Source organism: Sipha flava, unplaced genomic scaffold (assembly GCF_003268045.1).
Source record: "Sipha flava isolate LNK unplaced genomic scaffold, YSA_version1 2_pilon_pilon, whole genome shotgun sequence".
Taxonomy (NCBI): Eukaryota; Metazoa; Arthropoda; class Insecta; order Hemiptera; family Aphididae; genus Sipha; species Sipha flava.
This window is the reverse complement of record NW_020272972.1, coordinates 72,852-90,892: the sequence shown is the minus strand read 5'-3', so window position 1 is coordinate 90,892 and position 18,041 is coordinate 72,852. Positions and strand designations below refer to the sequence as shown.

The window sequence follows — 18,041 nt, the reverse complement described above, 5'->3', positions numbered from 1 at the left end:
TATTAGTTTACAAGTTATAATAGTTTGATATGAACATAGATAAAGAATAAACCTTATCTATGACCACTAAAATACTGTTTTGTTACAAACTTTTCTGTGGTATAAGGTCTATAGTTTTGTTATAAGATCCAATTAACAATTGATAACCGATATCATAATTACTTTCATGATCTTATCAACAATTTATAAACTTCATGTTTACTTCGATAGTTGGTTAGTTAGTTTTTGATCATCGTTCGTAGTGCTTGATGATCGTTTGTACACGTGGCGTGGAATAATGGCATCCTTCCTTGAAAAGAAAACTCTAATTTTACGCAACTTACAAGAAGTACTCGGTGAAGATAAGCTTGATGCCATATTAAAAGAAAGAGATTTAAAAATTTATTGGGGTACTGCTACTACAGGACGACCACACATAGCATATTTTGTACCAATTTCCAAAATAGCAGACTACTTAAAAGCTGGTTGCGAGGTACGTATAAACATATCAATAACGATTTATATGTATAAGATAAATTTAATACATTATTTTAATTATCAATAGAATAGTTTTAAAAAAGTAAAATAAGTATTGGTGTTTAAAAAATATATCTTTTATTTTCCATAATTTTATTTTTTTTTTTTTAGTAAGTAGTGGTAATTAATAAGGACTCAAAAATAAACCATCTTTGTAGTTAATTCTATTTACTATTTACCATGTAGATTGCTTTAGTAAAAATTTAACTATTTGCATTTTTGAAATCTATACTGCGCACAATTTGTCTTAATATTTTAGGTTTTAGGTTTTAAATAATATAAGTGTATAAAAAATGCCTAAAAAATATTTTTTATAAATATAATTTATAGGTTACAGTTTTATTTGCTGATTTACATGCTTATTTGGATAATATGAAAGCTCCATGGGAATTATTGGAGCTTAGAGTACAGTATTATGAACACTCAATTAAAGCCATGTTAAGTTCAATTGGAGTACCATTAGACAAGTTAAAGTTTGTTAGAGGAACAGAATATCAACTTTCAAAGTAAATTGAACTTACCTAATGATAATACATTTTTTTTGATCTAATTTTCTTTTTAGAGAATACACATTAGATGTATACAGATTAAGCTCTTCTATAACTGAACATGATGCTAAGAAAGCTGGAGCTGAAGTTGTTAAGCAACTTGATAACCCATTATTATCTGGATTGCTATATCCTGGTTTGTTATGGATCAATTATTTTTTGCTAAAAAATCAACATTAAGTCATAATTATATGTAATGATATGCCATATTAATTAATATTGACTCATCTATAAAGTGTAATTTAATTTGGGTCATTTTATAATACTTTTATTCAATAATTATTTTTCATTATTTATTCAAAGGATTGCAAGCATTGGACGAAGAATATCTTAAAGTTGATGCTCAGTTTGGTGGAGTGGACCAACGTAAGATATTTACTATGTCTGAAAAATATCTTCCACAGTTAGGCTATGCTAAAAGAATACATTTAATGAATCCAATGGGTTAGTTTATAATATTTAACAATTTAAGTAATTGTCATGTTAAATTATTACTATATTAAATACATTTTATTGAATATTTAGTTCCTGGATTAGCAGGAGGTAAAATGTCCTCTTCTGAAGAAGACAGTAAGATTGATTTATTAGATTCACCAGCAATAGTGAAAAAAAAGTTTAAAAAAGCCTTCTGTGAACCAGGAAATATTACAGAAAATGGATTACTTTCATTTGCTAAACATGTAATATTTGGACTGTTTCAACCTGATGAAAGTATAGATATTTTTTTACATAAATATTTATTTAAAATTAATAACTTCTTTTATTTCAAGAATTTAAAGTATCCAGAAATGAAGCTAATGGAGGAGATTTAAATTTCAGTACATATGAAGAACTTGAAATTTGTTTTTCTGAACAAAAACTCCATCCAGCTGATTTAAAAGCATCTGTTGAGTTTTATATCAATCGGTTGTTAGATCCAATTAGAAAAATATTTGATACACCAGAATTACAAGAGTTAGTTGCTAAAGCATATCCTGCTCCAGTAAAGCCTAAAAAAACTGATAAGATATAAACAGTCTCAATAATTTAATAAATAATATTTAGTATATCAATAATTAAATATATATTATATAATAATATTTAATATTTCAATAATTTAGCTTGAAGATTATGTTTATTATTCACAAATCAGTTAAAATTCTGAATAAAGAAAGGAATGTAGGAGGTTTTTTGGAAATGGTTTTTTAGGGTATTCATATTTTCTGGTTATAGCAATATGTTCTTTAAAAGTGTTTTGAACTTTAAGTAGTTGAACATTTAGGTTAGAAATATATTTGAACATTATGAATACATTTTTTTCTTTACTACCTAATAAATATTCTGATTGTATATACTTTACAATAACTTCCATGAGCAGTATTCCATCCAAGTCTTGTTTCTCACTCGATAAATATTTTTCTTATCCCTTTATACAATTTAGTGTATTATGAAATAAGAATAAAAATACTTAATATTATATTCAAGTTTTCTATAGGGTACTGTTCAAATATACGTTTATCGAGAATAGCTAGATAGTGGTACAGGTTATAAAGCCATTTTTCGGTATTTTTTGAAATTTCCAATAGTTCAATTCAGCATTTTCTTCTTGACTATGGTCTTCGTCCCTTAGAGAAAATCATTGAAATTCTATTTTCCTATGGATGCTGATTAGTAGCTTCATGCTAGAGTTGTCTTTTAAAGTTTTGTTTTGAGCTTATAAAAACTGAAAAGTGTGTGCATAACATTTACTGTATATCTATGTTAATAATTTATATTTACCAATCGGAATATAAATTCTTTATTATAAGGACAATAAAATGTATGAGTAACATATCAAGCCACTGTCTAAGTTCAAATGTAAATGGATTATTTTAAAATTTTGTTCATTATGTACTTTTAGTTTTATTTAATTAAATAATTTGTTGATTTTATTTCTTTAGAAAAAAATAATAGTAAACAACCAGATGAAATTTCACCTTACCGTTTGGATATCCGTGTTGGTAAAATAATTGAAGTTTCGAAACATCCGGAAGCTGATGCGTTGTATGTTGAAAAGATTGATGTTGGTATGTTCATTATATTGTAGTATAGTTTAAAATATATTGAAACTTGGCTGTTCTTGTAAATTTATCTTTTGGATTATATTAGCTGATATTGAAAAAATTTAACATTAATACAAATTAATAAGATGAATATAAAAGCTTTATTTAATCAGTTTTCGTTTGCTTTTAATACATAGATTAAATTAAACATATGAGCATACATCTTATTTTTTTTAACTGAGTTGTCTTGCTTTTGAGTGATATGTCCAACTGCCCATGATGAATGCAAAAATGTTTGAATATGAAAGAAATTTGATTTGACATAAAATTCTACTCGAAAAATGTATTTAACAACACAAAATATAATAAACTTCATTTACAAGAATAAGCTGCAAAAAATTGTTAAATGGAAGTATTAACTTACGTTAAGGTCTAGTGCATACATTTTTGTATAATTGTAGAATATTTAAAATTTATGTTTATTAGACAGTTACAACCTAGTCGAGAAAGTGTTTTCTCATTTGATTAAAATTGGACCAGCTCAAAAATTCAGTTGAGAGTCTAAGTATTGAATACCATTCTGATAATCAAGGGTAATATAAATAAATCATGTCAAAAGTTTCATTATTATTTAAAAACCAAATCTAATATTATAAATAGATTTGCTCATCCAAACAATAAAAAAACCACTGCACCAAAATACTCAAAATTAGTTTTCTATTTTAATTTCCTAGTATAAAACAAATAAAGATTAAATATAAAATATTATTTAAATTATTTATTGTATGATGTATAACTGCATATAACTATATTTTTTACTAAAGTAATTTTACACAAATTTTAATAAAAAAAAAAATATTAGTAATATTAATTGTACTTTAATGTTTCATATTTATGAATATTATTTATAGGAGAAGATCAGCTTAGAACCATTGTCAGTGGTCTTGTGAAATTTGTACCAATTAATGAAATGCAAAATAGATTGGTTGTTGTTTTATGCAATTTAAAACCTGCTAAAATGAGAGGAGTTGAATCAAGTGGAATGGTTCTTTGTGCTTCAGCGTATGGCTATTTAAATGTTGAATTTCAGTTATTTTATAAAACATAATATATATCATTTTTTTTTTTTGCATCTTTAGTGAAATTGATGGTGTTAAATTTGTGGAACCTTTAGAACCTGTTGAAGGGAGTAAACCGGGTGATAAAGTTTTTGTTGAGAGTTATGAACAGGGTGAACCAGACAAAATTTTAAATCCTAAAAAGAAAATTTGGGAACAACTACAGGTAAATACATTTTTAATGTTTGTACTCATTAAATTATTAATTTTTTTTCATTCTATTTTAGGTTGACCTAAAAGTTTCTGATTCATGTGAAGCTCAATGGCAATCTCATAACTTGCGGACAAGTATTGGAAAAATTTTAAGCAAATCATTAAAAAATGTTCATATTTCTTAGTATTTGAATGTTTATGAAATAAAAATGTTTTACTGAATCAAAATGTGTATTGATATATATATATATACATACATTATCTATTTATTTATTTATAATTATGTTAAAAATGATTATCATACAAATAAGTGATAAAACAAATGTAAGTATTACAAGGAAATTAATTTACACTTGAATCAGTCGCTATACTCATAAAATTTGATACATTTGAGCAATCATCTTCTTCATCAGATATATCATCAATTACAGTTGAGTTAAACATTTTTTTTGAGTGATAGGCTTGTATTTTAATTGTTTCTAATAACTGTTGAAGTTCTGACTTGGCTGACTTTATGGCAGCTGCTTGTCGATTGTATTCAGTATATTGCAAATCGATATTATGTTCAATATTTTTCTTATTATCTTCATTAAACTTAGAAAAGTCTTTCATTGGTTGGCCTTCGGATTTCAATGAAATCATAGACTCAGGTTTAATATCCGTATTCTCTATCCCAGTTAATACAATATTCTTAATTTGTCTAAAAAAAAAATATTCAAACAAATTAAGTAAAAATCAAATTACATATTGAGTTTTTTTTCTATATATTTTATTAACAATTTATCTTAAAATAGTTTAAATTTTATTTTCTAACCCTTCAGATCCAAATTATAGACTCTGCTGTGTATACTAATACATTTAATATTATATTAAAATAATAGATTTACATAAAATTAAGATAAAATAACTGAAAATTATATAAATACTACAAGATTTAAAAAATATATCATTATTAATTAATTACAAATTGAGTTTGTGTATTTATAGTTAATACTTACTATAATACTTATAGTTATACATATTTATATATAATTAAATATACTTATAGGTAAATTAAATTTTGAATTTGTTTAATAAATTCAGTAATTTTATACATTTTACCTTAAAAAATAATGAATAAATAAATAATAATTACTTAATATCTGATCGAAGTTTGGAAACTTCATTTTTTTTAAAACTGTTATTAATTTTTGATTTATCCAAGTTCAGTTTGGTCATGATATAATTTTTTCTTAATTCATTATTTTCTTTTAATTCTGCTTCATATGAATGATTTTGAATTGGCATATTTTCATTCACAAATTCCTTAATCTATAAAATAAAACAATATGAATTTTTATTAATTTTATAATGTTTCATTTGATACAAACTTTATTTCTAATTGGTGAATTTGACATTTTATTTAGATTTGTTATTATAGTTTCTTGTTGATTTATTAACTTTTCTGAAACCATTAGTTTAGATTTAAGTTCTGTAATTGTATCTAAATATTCACGTTCACGATTGTTAAACTTTTCCAGTGAATGGCATGATTCTTGAAATTTTCTATTACATAATACAAATAAAAATAAACTATTTTATAACAGGGTTTTTGATATATTTACTCAAGTAATTTATCTCTTTCAGATATTACAGACTGAAGTTTTTCTTCAGATTTCATATAGTTTTTTGAGAGTTGACTATAATTATTTTCAAGTTCTGATATTTTTTCAAGCAGCACTATCCAATATTTCTGAAATATTAATATATCAAATTAATATTTTTAATTTCATTATAATTAACAGCTTTAGCAATTAATTTTGTAACAATGTTATAGATGATCATATGTAGCTTAATAGTATTTTAAATAATCTCTCAAGGTTTCTACAATGTATAATTTATTGTACTATACGCTAACTATAAGATAAAATTATAATTTTTAATAATTAATTATTACATACATTTTCTTGAGTATTATTTTCATATTTTAAGTCTTTGCAAAAATCATTATCCTTTGTTGGAATCATAGAGCTGTCATTCATAACTGGCATAATATTAAATTTAGAATGAGGTTCATTCTTAGAGAATTCATTAATAATTCTTCCAACAACAACTTGCATTTCATCAACTATTTTTGTTACATCGGAGTCTGGTTATAATGTAAGTTAAAAATATTGTAAATGGTTATTTACATATATTCAACATAGATAAATATAATCATATTTTACTAACTTTGAGTATTAGGTAAATGTGTAATTTCTTTAAGTAAAAATTGTAATGTCCTAATTGGATTAAATACAGAAAGTGAAGATGAACTCTGGTATTGTTTAATATTTGATAAATCACATTGTACACTCTGGCTTATGGCTATAATAAAAATGAATTTTAAAATAATATCTATAAAAGAATTAAAGTTCATACTCTTAGGATTATTTTCAGATATTAGTGAATTTTTTTTAGATTTCTTATTAAAAGCTATAGCAGTATTAGAAGTATTTGTTTTTTTATTTAATAAGTTACTCCACGTATTCTGTTTTTCAGGTAAAACAGTTTTATGTTTTGGTTTTGCTAAAGAATTCATAGTATTTTGCTGTCGACATAGTTTTGATTCCATAATTTTAAAATATTTTAATCCTGAAACCATAAAATAAATTAATCAATATATTAAAAAAAAAAAATTCAATATTATCTTGAGTTAAAGCTATTATTGATTATATAATATAAATATTTAATCAATGAAACTATGTTCATTGTTAAACTTAATATTATTACTTTAACTCAATATTCATGAAAAGATATATTTTTTTCATCATACCTTTTTTTCATCAAATTGACAATGCAGAAAGTAATACTGAATTAAACATATATAATTAATCTATTTATTTATTTATATAATTTTTTTTTTTTTTTGTTACAAATGATGACTTGTGTATCATGAGATATTAATGATCAGTAAAAATTTTATAACCATATTTACAGTTGAATATTGATACTTAACAGTAATATTATTATTAAAGTAAGATATAAGATGAAAAATAATATAGAAACTTGTTTACATACTTCTATATTTTACTCCAACACCTTTACTGTTTATAATTCAATGCGCAAAATTGGGATTCACTAAATTAGTTTATTTCATACACTATAAAACAAATGGACAAGTTATTTACTTAATAAAATAAAAGTTAAAATATAGAGAAAACAAATTGAAAACTGATTTAAAAAAACCGTCAACAATTATCACTTATTAATCTCTATAACTTTAGTGTAGATAAGGACATTGCGATACTAGCGATACCAATAAAGTATCAATACTTTTCTTTTGATAGAAGTCCTTTTTGTATCGATACCATTGTTTTGATACTCTACTCATATCGATAAAAAAAAATACTGGTATCGAACGAATAGTATCGAATCATTTACTAACGGTCATATTGGTTCAAAAATCAGAACTCGAATGGTATCGTTCAATAATTCTTTTTTAGTAAAATGGTTTGCGCGCGCGATAGAGGATTTGTTTACGTAAATCAGTCATCACACTATATCTGAGACAGAGACAGATAATCTATGTCTAATATTAGTTGTTTTATTCTATTTACGTTTGTTAAATATTGTCACTCTTACAAATTATATTTTTTATAATTCCTACTCATTGTATATATTAATACTAATAAAATAAAAAAATAAATTATTATTATTTTTTTTTTAATTATTAAAGTGTAATTAATTATTGAAATATAATATTTGTTCTTTTTATTAGAGTTAACAGCCGAAATCTAGGAATGAAACGAACTTATGAGTAACAATAACTTATCTACTTACTCCCAGGAATAACGGTATATCGTTTTTATTTTGAATAACAATTGCAACTGTAGCAAAATCGATTAAATTTATATTTTAAGCTTCGAACTAATTTTTTTATATTTTATCCATTAACTTTTAAAACTTAAAATAATTAAATATTCTCTGTTATGTAAATAATATTTTTCTATTACTTAAATCAATTTTTCTCTTTTCTATATTTATTTAAATTATTACTTTAAATTTATTAATTAAATTTCAATTTATTTGAATTGGTGTTTGTTTTTTCTTTTTATAATTAAATACATTTTTGTGTTTCACCTGCATGAGTAATTTCTAGAGCCATTTTCATTTTTTCTTTTGTTTTTAAAGTATTCATTTTTATTAACAATTTAAAGTATAATGTTTTTAATAACATTTATTTATGTTTTTTTAGTATATAAATAATGTTAAAAATTACGACACAATTTATATATTCCTTGGCCTCCAGACATAAGAAAACTTTTTGTGGCATACCTACTTCTTTTACCGCGATTGAAAAATATTTAAAAATATGTTTTTACCTTATAAAATATAGAATATTTCCAATATTTAATACATATTTCAAATAAAAATACATTGTGTATTCAAGCCAGGATTGATGGGGGGAGGCATGGCCCTGAGCCCACAACGGATATCAAATAATAGTTGGCCCCTGGCGTATAGTAATTTTTTGTTTTTGTTTATTTAACTATTTTTTTAGCTCGTATAAAAAACAAGTATAGAACGAGCAGTTCTCAAACAAATTTAAATAATTTAATTGTTTTGTGTTCAGAGAGTATTGTATTGGAGGTAATTAATACTGATTATATAATTAAAGGGTTTGCTTTCCAAATAGAAAGAAAAAATTATTTATACAGATAAAATTTTTATTTTTATATTAAAAAAGCAAGAAATAAATTTATAAATTAGAATAAAAATTTTTTTTTTCTTTGAAATATATTTATGTATGGGTCATCAATATTTTGATTATGGTTGTGTGCCCCTAAAAATGTTTGGTCCCGGGCCCCAAATTATCATAATTCGAGTTCGATTGTATTTATAGATAGTTATATTCGAATATGCACTATAGAATAATAATTTTAGTAAAAATCGTTGTGAAACTAAAATGAGGGTGTATAAAAACTTTTTCAACTTTAACAAATCTTAGTATTTCATCGGTTAATGTTTTTCATAGCTAAAATTAATTGTTTTAAATAAAAAACATTCATATTTAAATAATATTTTTTAGCGGCATATTGCGACAGAAATAACGATGAGACAATCCATGTCCAATATTACCTGATATTATACATAATCTATGTCCAATATTACTTGTCTTATTCTATTTATGATTGTTAAATATTATCATTCTTACAAATTATATTTTTTATAATTCATGTCCTTTGTATATATTAATACTAATAAAATGAAAAAAATAATTATAATTTATTTTTCTTTAATTCTCAAAATGTAATTGAATATTAAAACATTGTATTTATTTTCTATATTATAGTAAACAGCCGAAATCTAAGATCCGATCCAGAGTGAAACGAACTTATACAAACACATACCTACTTACTCCCACGAATTCTGGTACGTCGTTATACTTTTCAATAACAACTGTAATTATAATTAAATCAATTCATTTTTTATTTTTGTTACTATTTTATTTTTTTATATTTAATTCAATACCTTTTTAAACTTACAATAATTAAGTATTCTCGATTACGTACATTATATTTTTTCATTACATAAATAAATTTTTTGCATTCAATATTCATTTAAATTATTGGGTTAAATTTAGACTATACGGAGGGTGGGGTACAGTTTTGATGCCACGAGTGTTTAAAAAATTCACTATAGCATTGTTTCTCAACCTTTTTAGTGTCGCGACCCCCAAAATAAGTATAAAATATGGTCACTTCGCGACCCCCCCTCCATCTATATTAGGTAAAAATTTGATTTGAATTTATATTTTGTAAATCAGCGTTTTATTATTTTTGACCTACGCGACCCCAATTCAAGATTTTCGCGACCCCCTTGGAGGTCACGACTCCCTTGGAGGTCACGACTCCCTGGTTGAGAAACGCTGCACTATAGTATTGGTGACTTGGGGCATTATCATGATGCAGGAACATTCATTTTTTTATGCGGTCGCTTTTTGTTGAAATGACGTAATATCGTGGTTAAAACCGATTTATAATATCTGTCGTAACTGTTTGGCTTTGGAGGACAGCGTGTTATTTGACATCATACACTGTAGTTAATTTTTTCGGTTCTTTCCAAGTTTCACTGAAAATTTCAAGTTACAACGTTTCTTGACTTATTATCCATACTGAAAATGGTAGGCGAATATATATCACACGTTATAAAAATTGACACATTTGATCACACACATCCACTCACTGCACCGATCGACTTGTAACTCGGCATGTAGATAGATAAGATAATGGAATATACGATAGTATGCATTGTGAGCAGCTTTTACAACAAATTTTTCCTCAGCATCATTATTATCATTACTTTTTGAACAGCCTACGTATTTATTTACTCGGATTAATTGGGTGTCAACATGTAGTCGTACTGACTACAAATAATTGACCAGGATATGGTGTTATGAAAATTCTATAAATTTATTGATATGAAATAATTGAGAGAATCTACAATGTTTTAATCATTTTATACAATATTGAACATAATAAATATTAATGTAGTTATCATTTGACTCAGCAAATGTCAACTATGGAAAACAATAGTAATTTCGCGGAGTAAGTATATAATCTTAATGTCCTGTTCACAATTATAACTATTCATTTATAATTCATGACTTAGGAGCGTATTTAGACTTACTTCTAGGGGGGAGGGCGACTCAAATTTTTTCTTTAATTCAGGCTTAAAATGCACAAGTCAAATTTTGGTAATATTTAAATTGGGTATACCCAATATTTATAAATCCTTAATATTTGTGGTTTTTTTTTTTAATCTAATGTCGGATCCACTTAGAATCGACTTTTGTGTAGTTCTTTTTTAAGGGAGTTTATCGATTCCGCCGAATATCTGTATATATTGATTGCGCCGAATATTTTTATATATTGATTCCGCCGAAGATTTATATATGTATATAAGAATATAACATATATATTTTAATATTAAAACATTTTCGGATTTTGTAAATACATAATATTGTTTCCAGCAGATTTACAACAAATGCTGGGACAACAAATAATATTTTATTCTACTTTACAAATTCTAATTTAAAATTGCTATGCTCTAGTGACAAAATATTTGTAGATGGTATATTTTATAGTTGCCCAAAATATTTCTATCAACTATTTACGGTTCATATCTTTAAAAATAGATGTATGTTCCATTATCCTATTTCTTATTACTAGATAAAAGTACAAATACATATGCTACCGTATTTAGATGTATTATTAAAACATGCTCAGCTCAAAATTTATACTTCAATCCAACTATAATTGTTGCTGATTAACAATTAGTGATTATTATTTATATTATTATTATTTATTTATTCTATAAAATGTATTTGTTTTTTTTCTTACTTAACTTCGTATCACTATACCATCTTGCTAGATATGGTATATATTTATTTATATTATTTATTTATTTCATTTTAATTCATACAATGAATACTGTGCCCCACTGAGATTGGGGGCCCAGAAGTTCTTACATTAATACATGATACAAATATAAAGCAAATACATAATAATTAAGAATAGAGAAAAAAATGCTTATAAATAAACATACATAAATAAATATAAATTATAACAATTTATCTACTATTATCATATTATATTATACCATATATAATATATAATATATCATATTATACCTAATATTATCATATTGAATCATCTAAATCTAATAACCATTGAATTTTATTTATTATTTTGGTACCTACTATTTGAAAATGTCTACCTGAAGTGGTTTTATTCGGCCAATTTATTAAAAAATTGTTTTTAGCATACCTGGTATTAATGTTATGTTATGTTAATTATCATATCATGTTTTTTTAGGATATAACGATCGTTTTATAATATAATTTTTGTATAGGAAGTAATTTTAATTCTTTATAAATATTTTCAGTATGGTATCTTAGTGTTTTATTAAAGGTCACTTTTTATATTTGATTTCGACAGACTTTTAATTATTTTAGAACATTATTGAACGCACCACCCTAACCAATTATACCATAGTTTATGACCGATTCTACTAATGTTAAATATACTTGCCGCAATTTAGTCGAATCTAATATGTTACGCTAACCTCTAAAAATATAAATCATTTTTCTTACTTTTTTACTTAGAACATTTATTTGGTCTTTCCATCTCATATTATTACAGATTTCAACTCCTAAGTATTTAACAGAGTTAGATATAATAATTTTTTAACAAAGACAATCTGTTGGAATATGGTATAATGTGTTATTAATGTTTATACATTTTTTGGTTGGTATTGAATTTTTGGTCAAAGCATGAAGAATGACGTGAGCTTTCTCAAAATTAAGAAGTAGATTATTTTAGAGCTGCCATTGTATTATTAATTCAAATATTTCATCCCATGAGTCTGCTTCACATAGCATTACAGTATCATCCGCGTAACAAATAATTTGACTTTTAAGTGGAAGTTCATGGATTCCATTTATTTGTACATTAAAGAAAATTGGTGAAATAACAGTACCTCGAGAGACTCCACATTTAATTTGTTTAAAAGGGCTTGAAGTATTATTTATTTTGACACATTAATTTCTATTAGTTAAATATGAAGAAGATGATTGTAGATTATCACCACAAATGCCTATTTGGTTTAATTTAGTTATAAGAATGTTGTGATCAATAATATCAAAGGCTTTTGCTAAATCTAGATAAACTGTGGCACATTTTTTATTATCACCTTAAGATTTTTAAATGAAATTAGTTAGTTTTGCTATTGCATGATCAGTTCCTTTGTCCGGACGAAAACCATATTGAGAAAAATGTAAAAGATTGTAATTTTTTAATAATTTTCTCAAATATTTTTGCAATGTTAGAGATTACATATATGAGCCGAAAATTATTTAAATACATCAGGTATAACTGATTTCGAAAGAAAAATATTAAACATATACTTTAGAGGAAAAACAAGGAAAGATATATTTTCTTTTAGTATTTCAATCAGTACATAAATTCCGGATAAAGATCCGTTTTTTAATTCTATTACACAAGTTATTATTTCTTGTTCGTTAATACTATGAAAATTGTTAAAACACGGTTTGTTAAGGGAGTAATTATTTTGCATAGTTAACTGGTTGTTTCTTGAGTTTCTTTTTGATTTTGTTTGATTTTTTTTAATAAATCAGAGGCAATATTCATAAAATAGTCATTAAAATGTTAAGAAATAATTTCACTTTTTTTTTTGGAATAAATTTTTTTACCCTCTTTTGTTATAAGATATTAAATTTTATGTTTCTGTTTTATATTTTAATATAATATAATATAATTTAATATAATATAATAATAAAATTAATATAATTTTATATTTCTGTTAGTAAATTCATAAATTATTTTCCAACTCTCTTTCGGAATATCTTTATATTTTTCAAATTCGTTTTTATAATATATATTTTTAGCATTTCTGATAAGTTGTGTGACTTTATTTCTAAATTGTTTATAGTATTGTTTATATCATTATTAGAGTGTTTTTTAATTTGTAAATGTAAATGATCTTTTTGTCTATGCTTTAATGAGAAATTAAGTCGCCCAAGGTTTAATTTTTTTTAGTTTGAAATGTAATTTAAAGAAATGTTTATATTATTGGTGGCTTTTTTCATTAGATTTTTTATAATATTTATAAAGTTATCTGTGGCTACGTCATTTTTATCTAGAACAGTTTCCCATGATTGAGTGGCAATTAAGTTTGAGAGCTTTGAGATATTTATTTTTGATGTCGTAAATGTATTTGGTGTATTGTTTCTATTTTTTATTAAATTTCCAATACTGAGGAATATTGCGTAATGATCGGTTATTGTATTTGGGCTTATTATAGCTTTAGAAAATTGTATAGATTTACATTTCATAAATATATAATGAAGACAAGTATTAAAGCGCGTACACACGAGTGAACATTGTACGACGTTCGAAGTGGGCTCACTCGAAAGCGAACGAGCACGCATAAGCATTCAGACGAATTCTGTTCGTGTGGACACAAAATGTATGTGTTATGCACAAAATACACTATGGATAGCTGTTCGAGCCTATTCCAGAGTCGAGCACAGTTGCTAACATACTTTAATATCGAAACGTAGTGTCATGGCTTAAATTCTAGATTTTCATACTAATTATTAATAGTTATTAATTTTTAATTTTTCCAGTTCCATAACTTTTTTTTACTTTCGTTTTTTCTCTACCATATGAACTCTGTAAACTTAGAACTATTCTTGTGTTAATAATTTCTTTAATAATTTTTGTTAATAAGGTATTCCGTCAAGACCGGGGATTTTATGTTTACATTAACTAAAAGCTGTTTCGTGGCGTTGGAAAAATGGCATCCACATCGCCCAATGCATATCCATGCATTGCAATAGCCCCAGAAGGGTATTTACAAACCCTTGTGGCTGATTCTCCAGATTGGAGATTGATCGGTGGGAGAACGCCTCATCATCATGGAAAACTATTTATCAGGAATTCTTCCCTCGAGCAAAGTAAAGAAATCAAGACTGGAGTTATCTATATTTAAGTATGGAATTTCATTTTTTATTCACTATGGATTTTCTAGGTAGAGCGGAATAGAACTTGTGTTATGGCTTCCAATAATAATAAGAATTTAATAATTTAAAATTTGTCTAGTGTTAGATAATTTTGTTTTTTCTTAATAGAAGTGGTTTTTCTTTCTTAATTTTTTTTTGGTTTTTAAATTATGTAGTGTTGAATAGTAATTATGTGTTGACTTTTAATGAGGACTTTCTTTTTACTGTTTGATATAGGAATATTTATTATTTTTTGGTTGTTTTTTTTTTTATTATTTTTGCTAGGTATAAGTTTAATAAATTGGTGGCGTTTGATGTTGCCTCTGATTTTCGCCTCTGCTTATAAGTAGTAAATCTTGAATTCTTTTTTTTTTTTTTTTGTAGGTAGGGTTGACAGCTGTTTATCTGTTTTGGCTTCAAATTGGAGATCTTCTTTTTACAGTTTGATGTCTTGTTGATTTGGTATTGTTCATTTGGTATTTGTTTTAAGATTCTTGATTGGTATTGGTTTTATGTATATTAGTCGTTTTGGTGTTGACTGTATTTTTTTGTCTATTTTATGATAGGTATTTCTTGGTTTATTATATTGTTTAGATGTATTGTTCTAAGTGTTTAATAGTATTTATGTTCTGGTTTTAATTTTGGAATTATCTTTTTACGGTTTGATGTCTTGTTGATTTTTCGTTCTTTTGGTTTATGTTTTAAGATAATTTTGATTGGTATTTGTTTGCTATAATTTTGGCGTTTTGGTGATATATATATATATATATTTCATGTGTATTTTTTGTTTGGTATTTCTTTGGTCCTTTTTCTAGGCTATTTGGTAGGTCATGTTGAATAGTATTTATGTTCTGGTTTTAATTTAAGGATTATCTTTTTACAATTTGATGTCTCGTTGATTTGTTGTGCTTTTGGTTTTTGATTTAAGATTTTTGATAGCTATTTGTTGTACTGTTAGCGTTTTGGAGTTGTTTATATTTAATGTATATTTTTATGTTTGATATTTCTTAGGTAGTTTTTCTAGGCTTTTTTGTATGTCGTATCGAATAGTATCTAATAGTATCTAATAGTATAAAGTCATGGTCTAAATATAGGTATTATCTTTTTTTTTTTGGTGTTTGATATATTTGTTGCCTTTTTTGATTTGCGTTAGGTATTTGTTTGATGATTTGTCTTTTTTGTGATATTGGATATATTTGTTGTTTATTTTGATATGTAGGTATTCTAGAATATCTATTGTTTGGTCGTTTTAGGTAGTGTTGAACAGCACCACTGTTCATCACCATTGGCTATGAATTAGGGAATTTCTTTCACTTTTTGATGTAGGTCTGATTTTTGTTCTTCGGCATTTTTTTTTTTTTTCAATATATTTAGGTATTTGTTATCCCCCAGGGGAACACGTTCTTACGTGTTTACGGGTCTTAGCAAACCCGGGGTCCCGAGCTCTTGTTTAGTTGTCTGTAGTTAGGGATGATCAGCTTATCAACTGTATTTGCTTCGAATTAGTGAACTGTTTTAATTATATGATGTAGGTCTGTTTTTGTTTTTTGTTTTTTTTTTTTTTTTAATGATTTTTGATAGGTATTTGTTAGTTGTACTGCTGCCGTTTTAGAGTTGTATACATTTTATGTGTATTATATGTTTGATATTTCTTAGGTAATATCTAGGCTTTTTTCTGGGTCGTGTCGAATAGTATATAAGTCTTAGCCTATATTTAGGTTTTATCTGTTTACGGTTTAATATCTTGTTGATTAATTGTTCATTTGGTATTTGTTTTAAGATTTATGTTTGGTATTTATTTTATGTATATTTGTCGTTTTGTTGTTAGATATATTTTATGTTACATTTTTATACTCGGTTTATTATATTGTTTAAATGTTTTGTAGTAGGTAAGTGTTGAATATTTATCGTTTTGGTGTTCACTGTAATTTTTTGTCTATATTATGATAGGTATATCTTAGTTTATTATATTTTTTAGATGTTTTGTACTAAGTGTTTAATAGTATTTATGTTCTGGTTTTAATTTAGGGATTATCTTTTAACAGTTTTATGTCTTGTTTATTTGTTGATATTTTGGCTTATGTTTTAAGATTTATGATTGATATTTGTTATGTGTATACTTGGCGTTTTGGAGTTGTATATATTTCATGTGTATTTTTATGTTTGATATTTCTTAGGTACTATTTCTAGGTTTTTTTGTAGGTTGTGTCGAATAATATCTAAGTCATGGTCTATATTTAGGTATTCTTTTTTTACGGTTTTACGTCTTGTTGATTAATTGTTCATTTAGTATTTGTTTTAGGATTTTTGTTTGGTATTTAATTTATGTATATTTGTCGTTTTGTTGTTAGATATATTTTTTTGTATATTTTATGTTACATTTTTATATTTGGTTTATTATATTGTTTAGATGTTTTTTGTAGGTTGTGTCGAATAGTATCTAAGTCATGGTCTATATTTAGGTATTCTTTTTTTACGGTTTTATGTCTTGTTGATTTGTTGTTCTTTTGGTTTTTGATTTAAGATTATTGATAGGTCTTTGTTTGGTGTACTGTAGGCGTTTTGGATTTGTATAAATTTTATGTGTATTTTTATGTTAGATTTTAATATTTAGTTTATTATATTATTTAGATGTTTTGTAGTAAGTGTTGAATAGTATTTATGTTCTGGTTTCAAATTAGGGATCATTTTTTAACAGTGTGATTGTTTTGTTGTTCTTTTAGTTTATGTTTTAAGATTTTTGATTGGTATTTGTTTGGTGTACTGTTGGTGTTTTGGAGTTATATATATTTTAAGTGTGTTTTTATGTTTGATAATTTTTACTTCTTTTTGGTTGTTTTTTTTTTTGTTGTGATTTGTGTTAGGCATTTGTTTGGTGAATTGTCTTTTTTTTTGGTGTTTGATATATTTGTTGTCTATTTTGATGCGTAGGTATTCTAGAATATATTTTGTTTGGTTGTTTTTAAATAGTGTTTAAGAGCTGTTCAACACCATTGGCTATGAATTAGGGAATTTCTTTCACTGTTTGATGTTGGTTTAATTTTTGTTCTTCGGCATTTTTTTTTTTTTCGATTTGATTAGATATTTGTTATTCCCCCAGGGGAACACGTTCTTACGTGTTTACGGGTCTTAGCGAACC

The 18,041-nt window shown here is 25.2% G+C and overlaps 2 protein-coding genes across 3 annotated transcripts; one reads left to right on the top strand and one right to left on the bottom strand.

Moving 5' to 3' along the window:
• The first annotated feature begins 166 nt into the window (after positions 1-166).
• LOC112686176 (tyrosine--tRNA ligase, cytoplasmic) lies at positions 167-4,584 on the top strand. The gene is made up of 10 exons (XM_025558371.1): positions 167-472; positions 847-1,022; positions 1,079-1,200; positions 1,368-1,508; positions 1,590-1,775; positions 1,835-2,065; positions 2,984-3,109; positions 3,997-4,147; positions 4,225-4,369; positions 4,431-4,584. The coding sequence occupies exons 1-10, from the start codon at positions 278-280 to the stop codon at positions 4,539-4,541; spliced, it is 1,584 nt and encodes a 527-aa protein (XP_025414156.1). The 5' UTR covers positions 167-277; the 3' UTR covers positions 4,542-4,584.
• Positions 4,585-4,661: 77 nt separating this feature from the next.
• LOC112686174 (lamin-like protein) lies at positions 4,662-7,641 on the bottom strand. 2 transcript variants are annotated; one of them, XM_025558368.1, is made up of 8 exons: positions 7,396-7,641; positions 6,757-6,969; positions 6,568-6,702; positions 6,297-6,484; positions 5,961-6,088; positions 5,727-5,901; positions 5,492-5,661; positions 4,662-5,056 (listed from the first exon to the last, which is right to left on the bottom strand). In XM_025558368.1, exons 2-8 carry the CDS (start codon positions 6,947-6,949, stop codon positions 4,699-4,701), a joined length of 1,347 nt encoding a protein of 448 aa, XP_025414153.1. In that variant the 5' UTR covers positions 6,950-6,969; positions 7,396-7,641; the 3' UTR covers positions 4,662-4,698. The 2 variants fall into 2 exon arrangements, with proteins under 2 accessions (XP_025414153.1, XP_025414152.1); XM_025558367.1 differs by having other exon boundaries at positions 5,492-5,667; positions 7,396-7,635.
• Positions 7,642-18,041: the final 10,400 nt, after the last annotated feature.

What these genes read in the sequence shown, in the direction of transcription:
- LOC112686176 (XM_025558371.1), top strand. Translation starts at nt 278, where the DNA reads ATGGCATCCTTCCTTGAAAAGAAAACTCTAATTTTACGCAACTTACAA. An exon ending in ACAGAATATCAACTTTCAAA is followed by an intron (nt 1,023 to 1,078) that starts GTAAATTGAACT and finishes TTTTCTTTTTAG; the next exon opens with AGAATACACATTAGATGTAT. An exon ending in AGTAAAGCCTAAAAAAACTG is followed by an intron (nt 2,066 to 2,983) that starts ATAAGATATAAA and finishes TTATTTCTTTAG; the next exon opens with AAAAAAATAATAGTAAACAA.
- LOC112686174 (XM_025558367.1), bottom strand. Translation starts at nt 6,949, where the DNA reads ATGGAATCAAAACTATGTCGACAGCAAAATACTATGAATTCTTTAGCA. An exon ending in ACATTTACCTAATACTCAAA is followed by an intron (nt 6,485 to 6,567) that starts GTTAGTAAAATA and finishes CATTATAACCAG; the next exon opens with ACTCCGATGTAACAAAAATA. An exon ending in AAAATAATACTCAAGAAAAT is followed by an intron (nt 6,089 to 6,296) that starts GTATGTAATAAT and finishes TTAATATTTCAG; the next exon opens with AAATATTGGATAGTGCTGCT.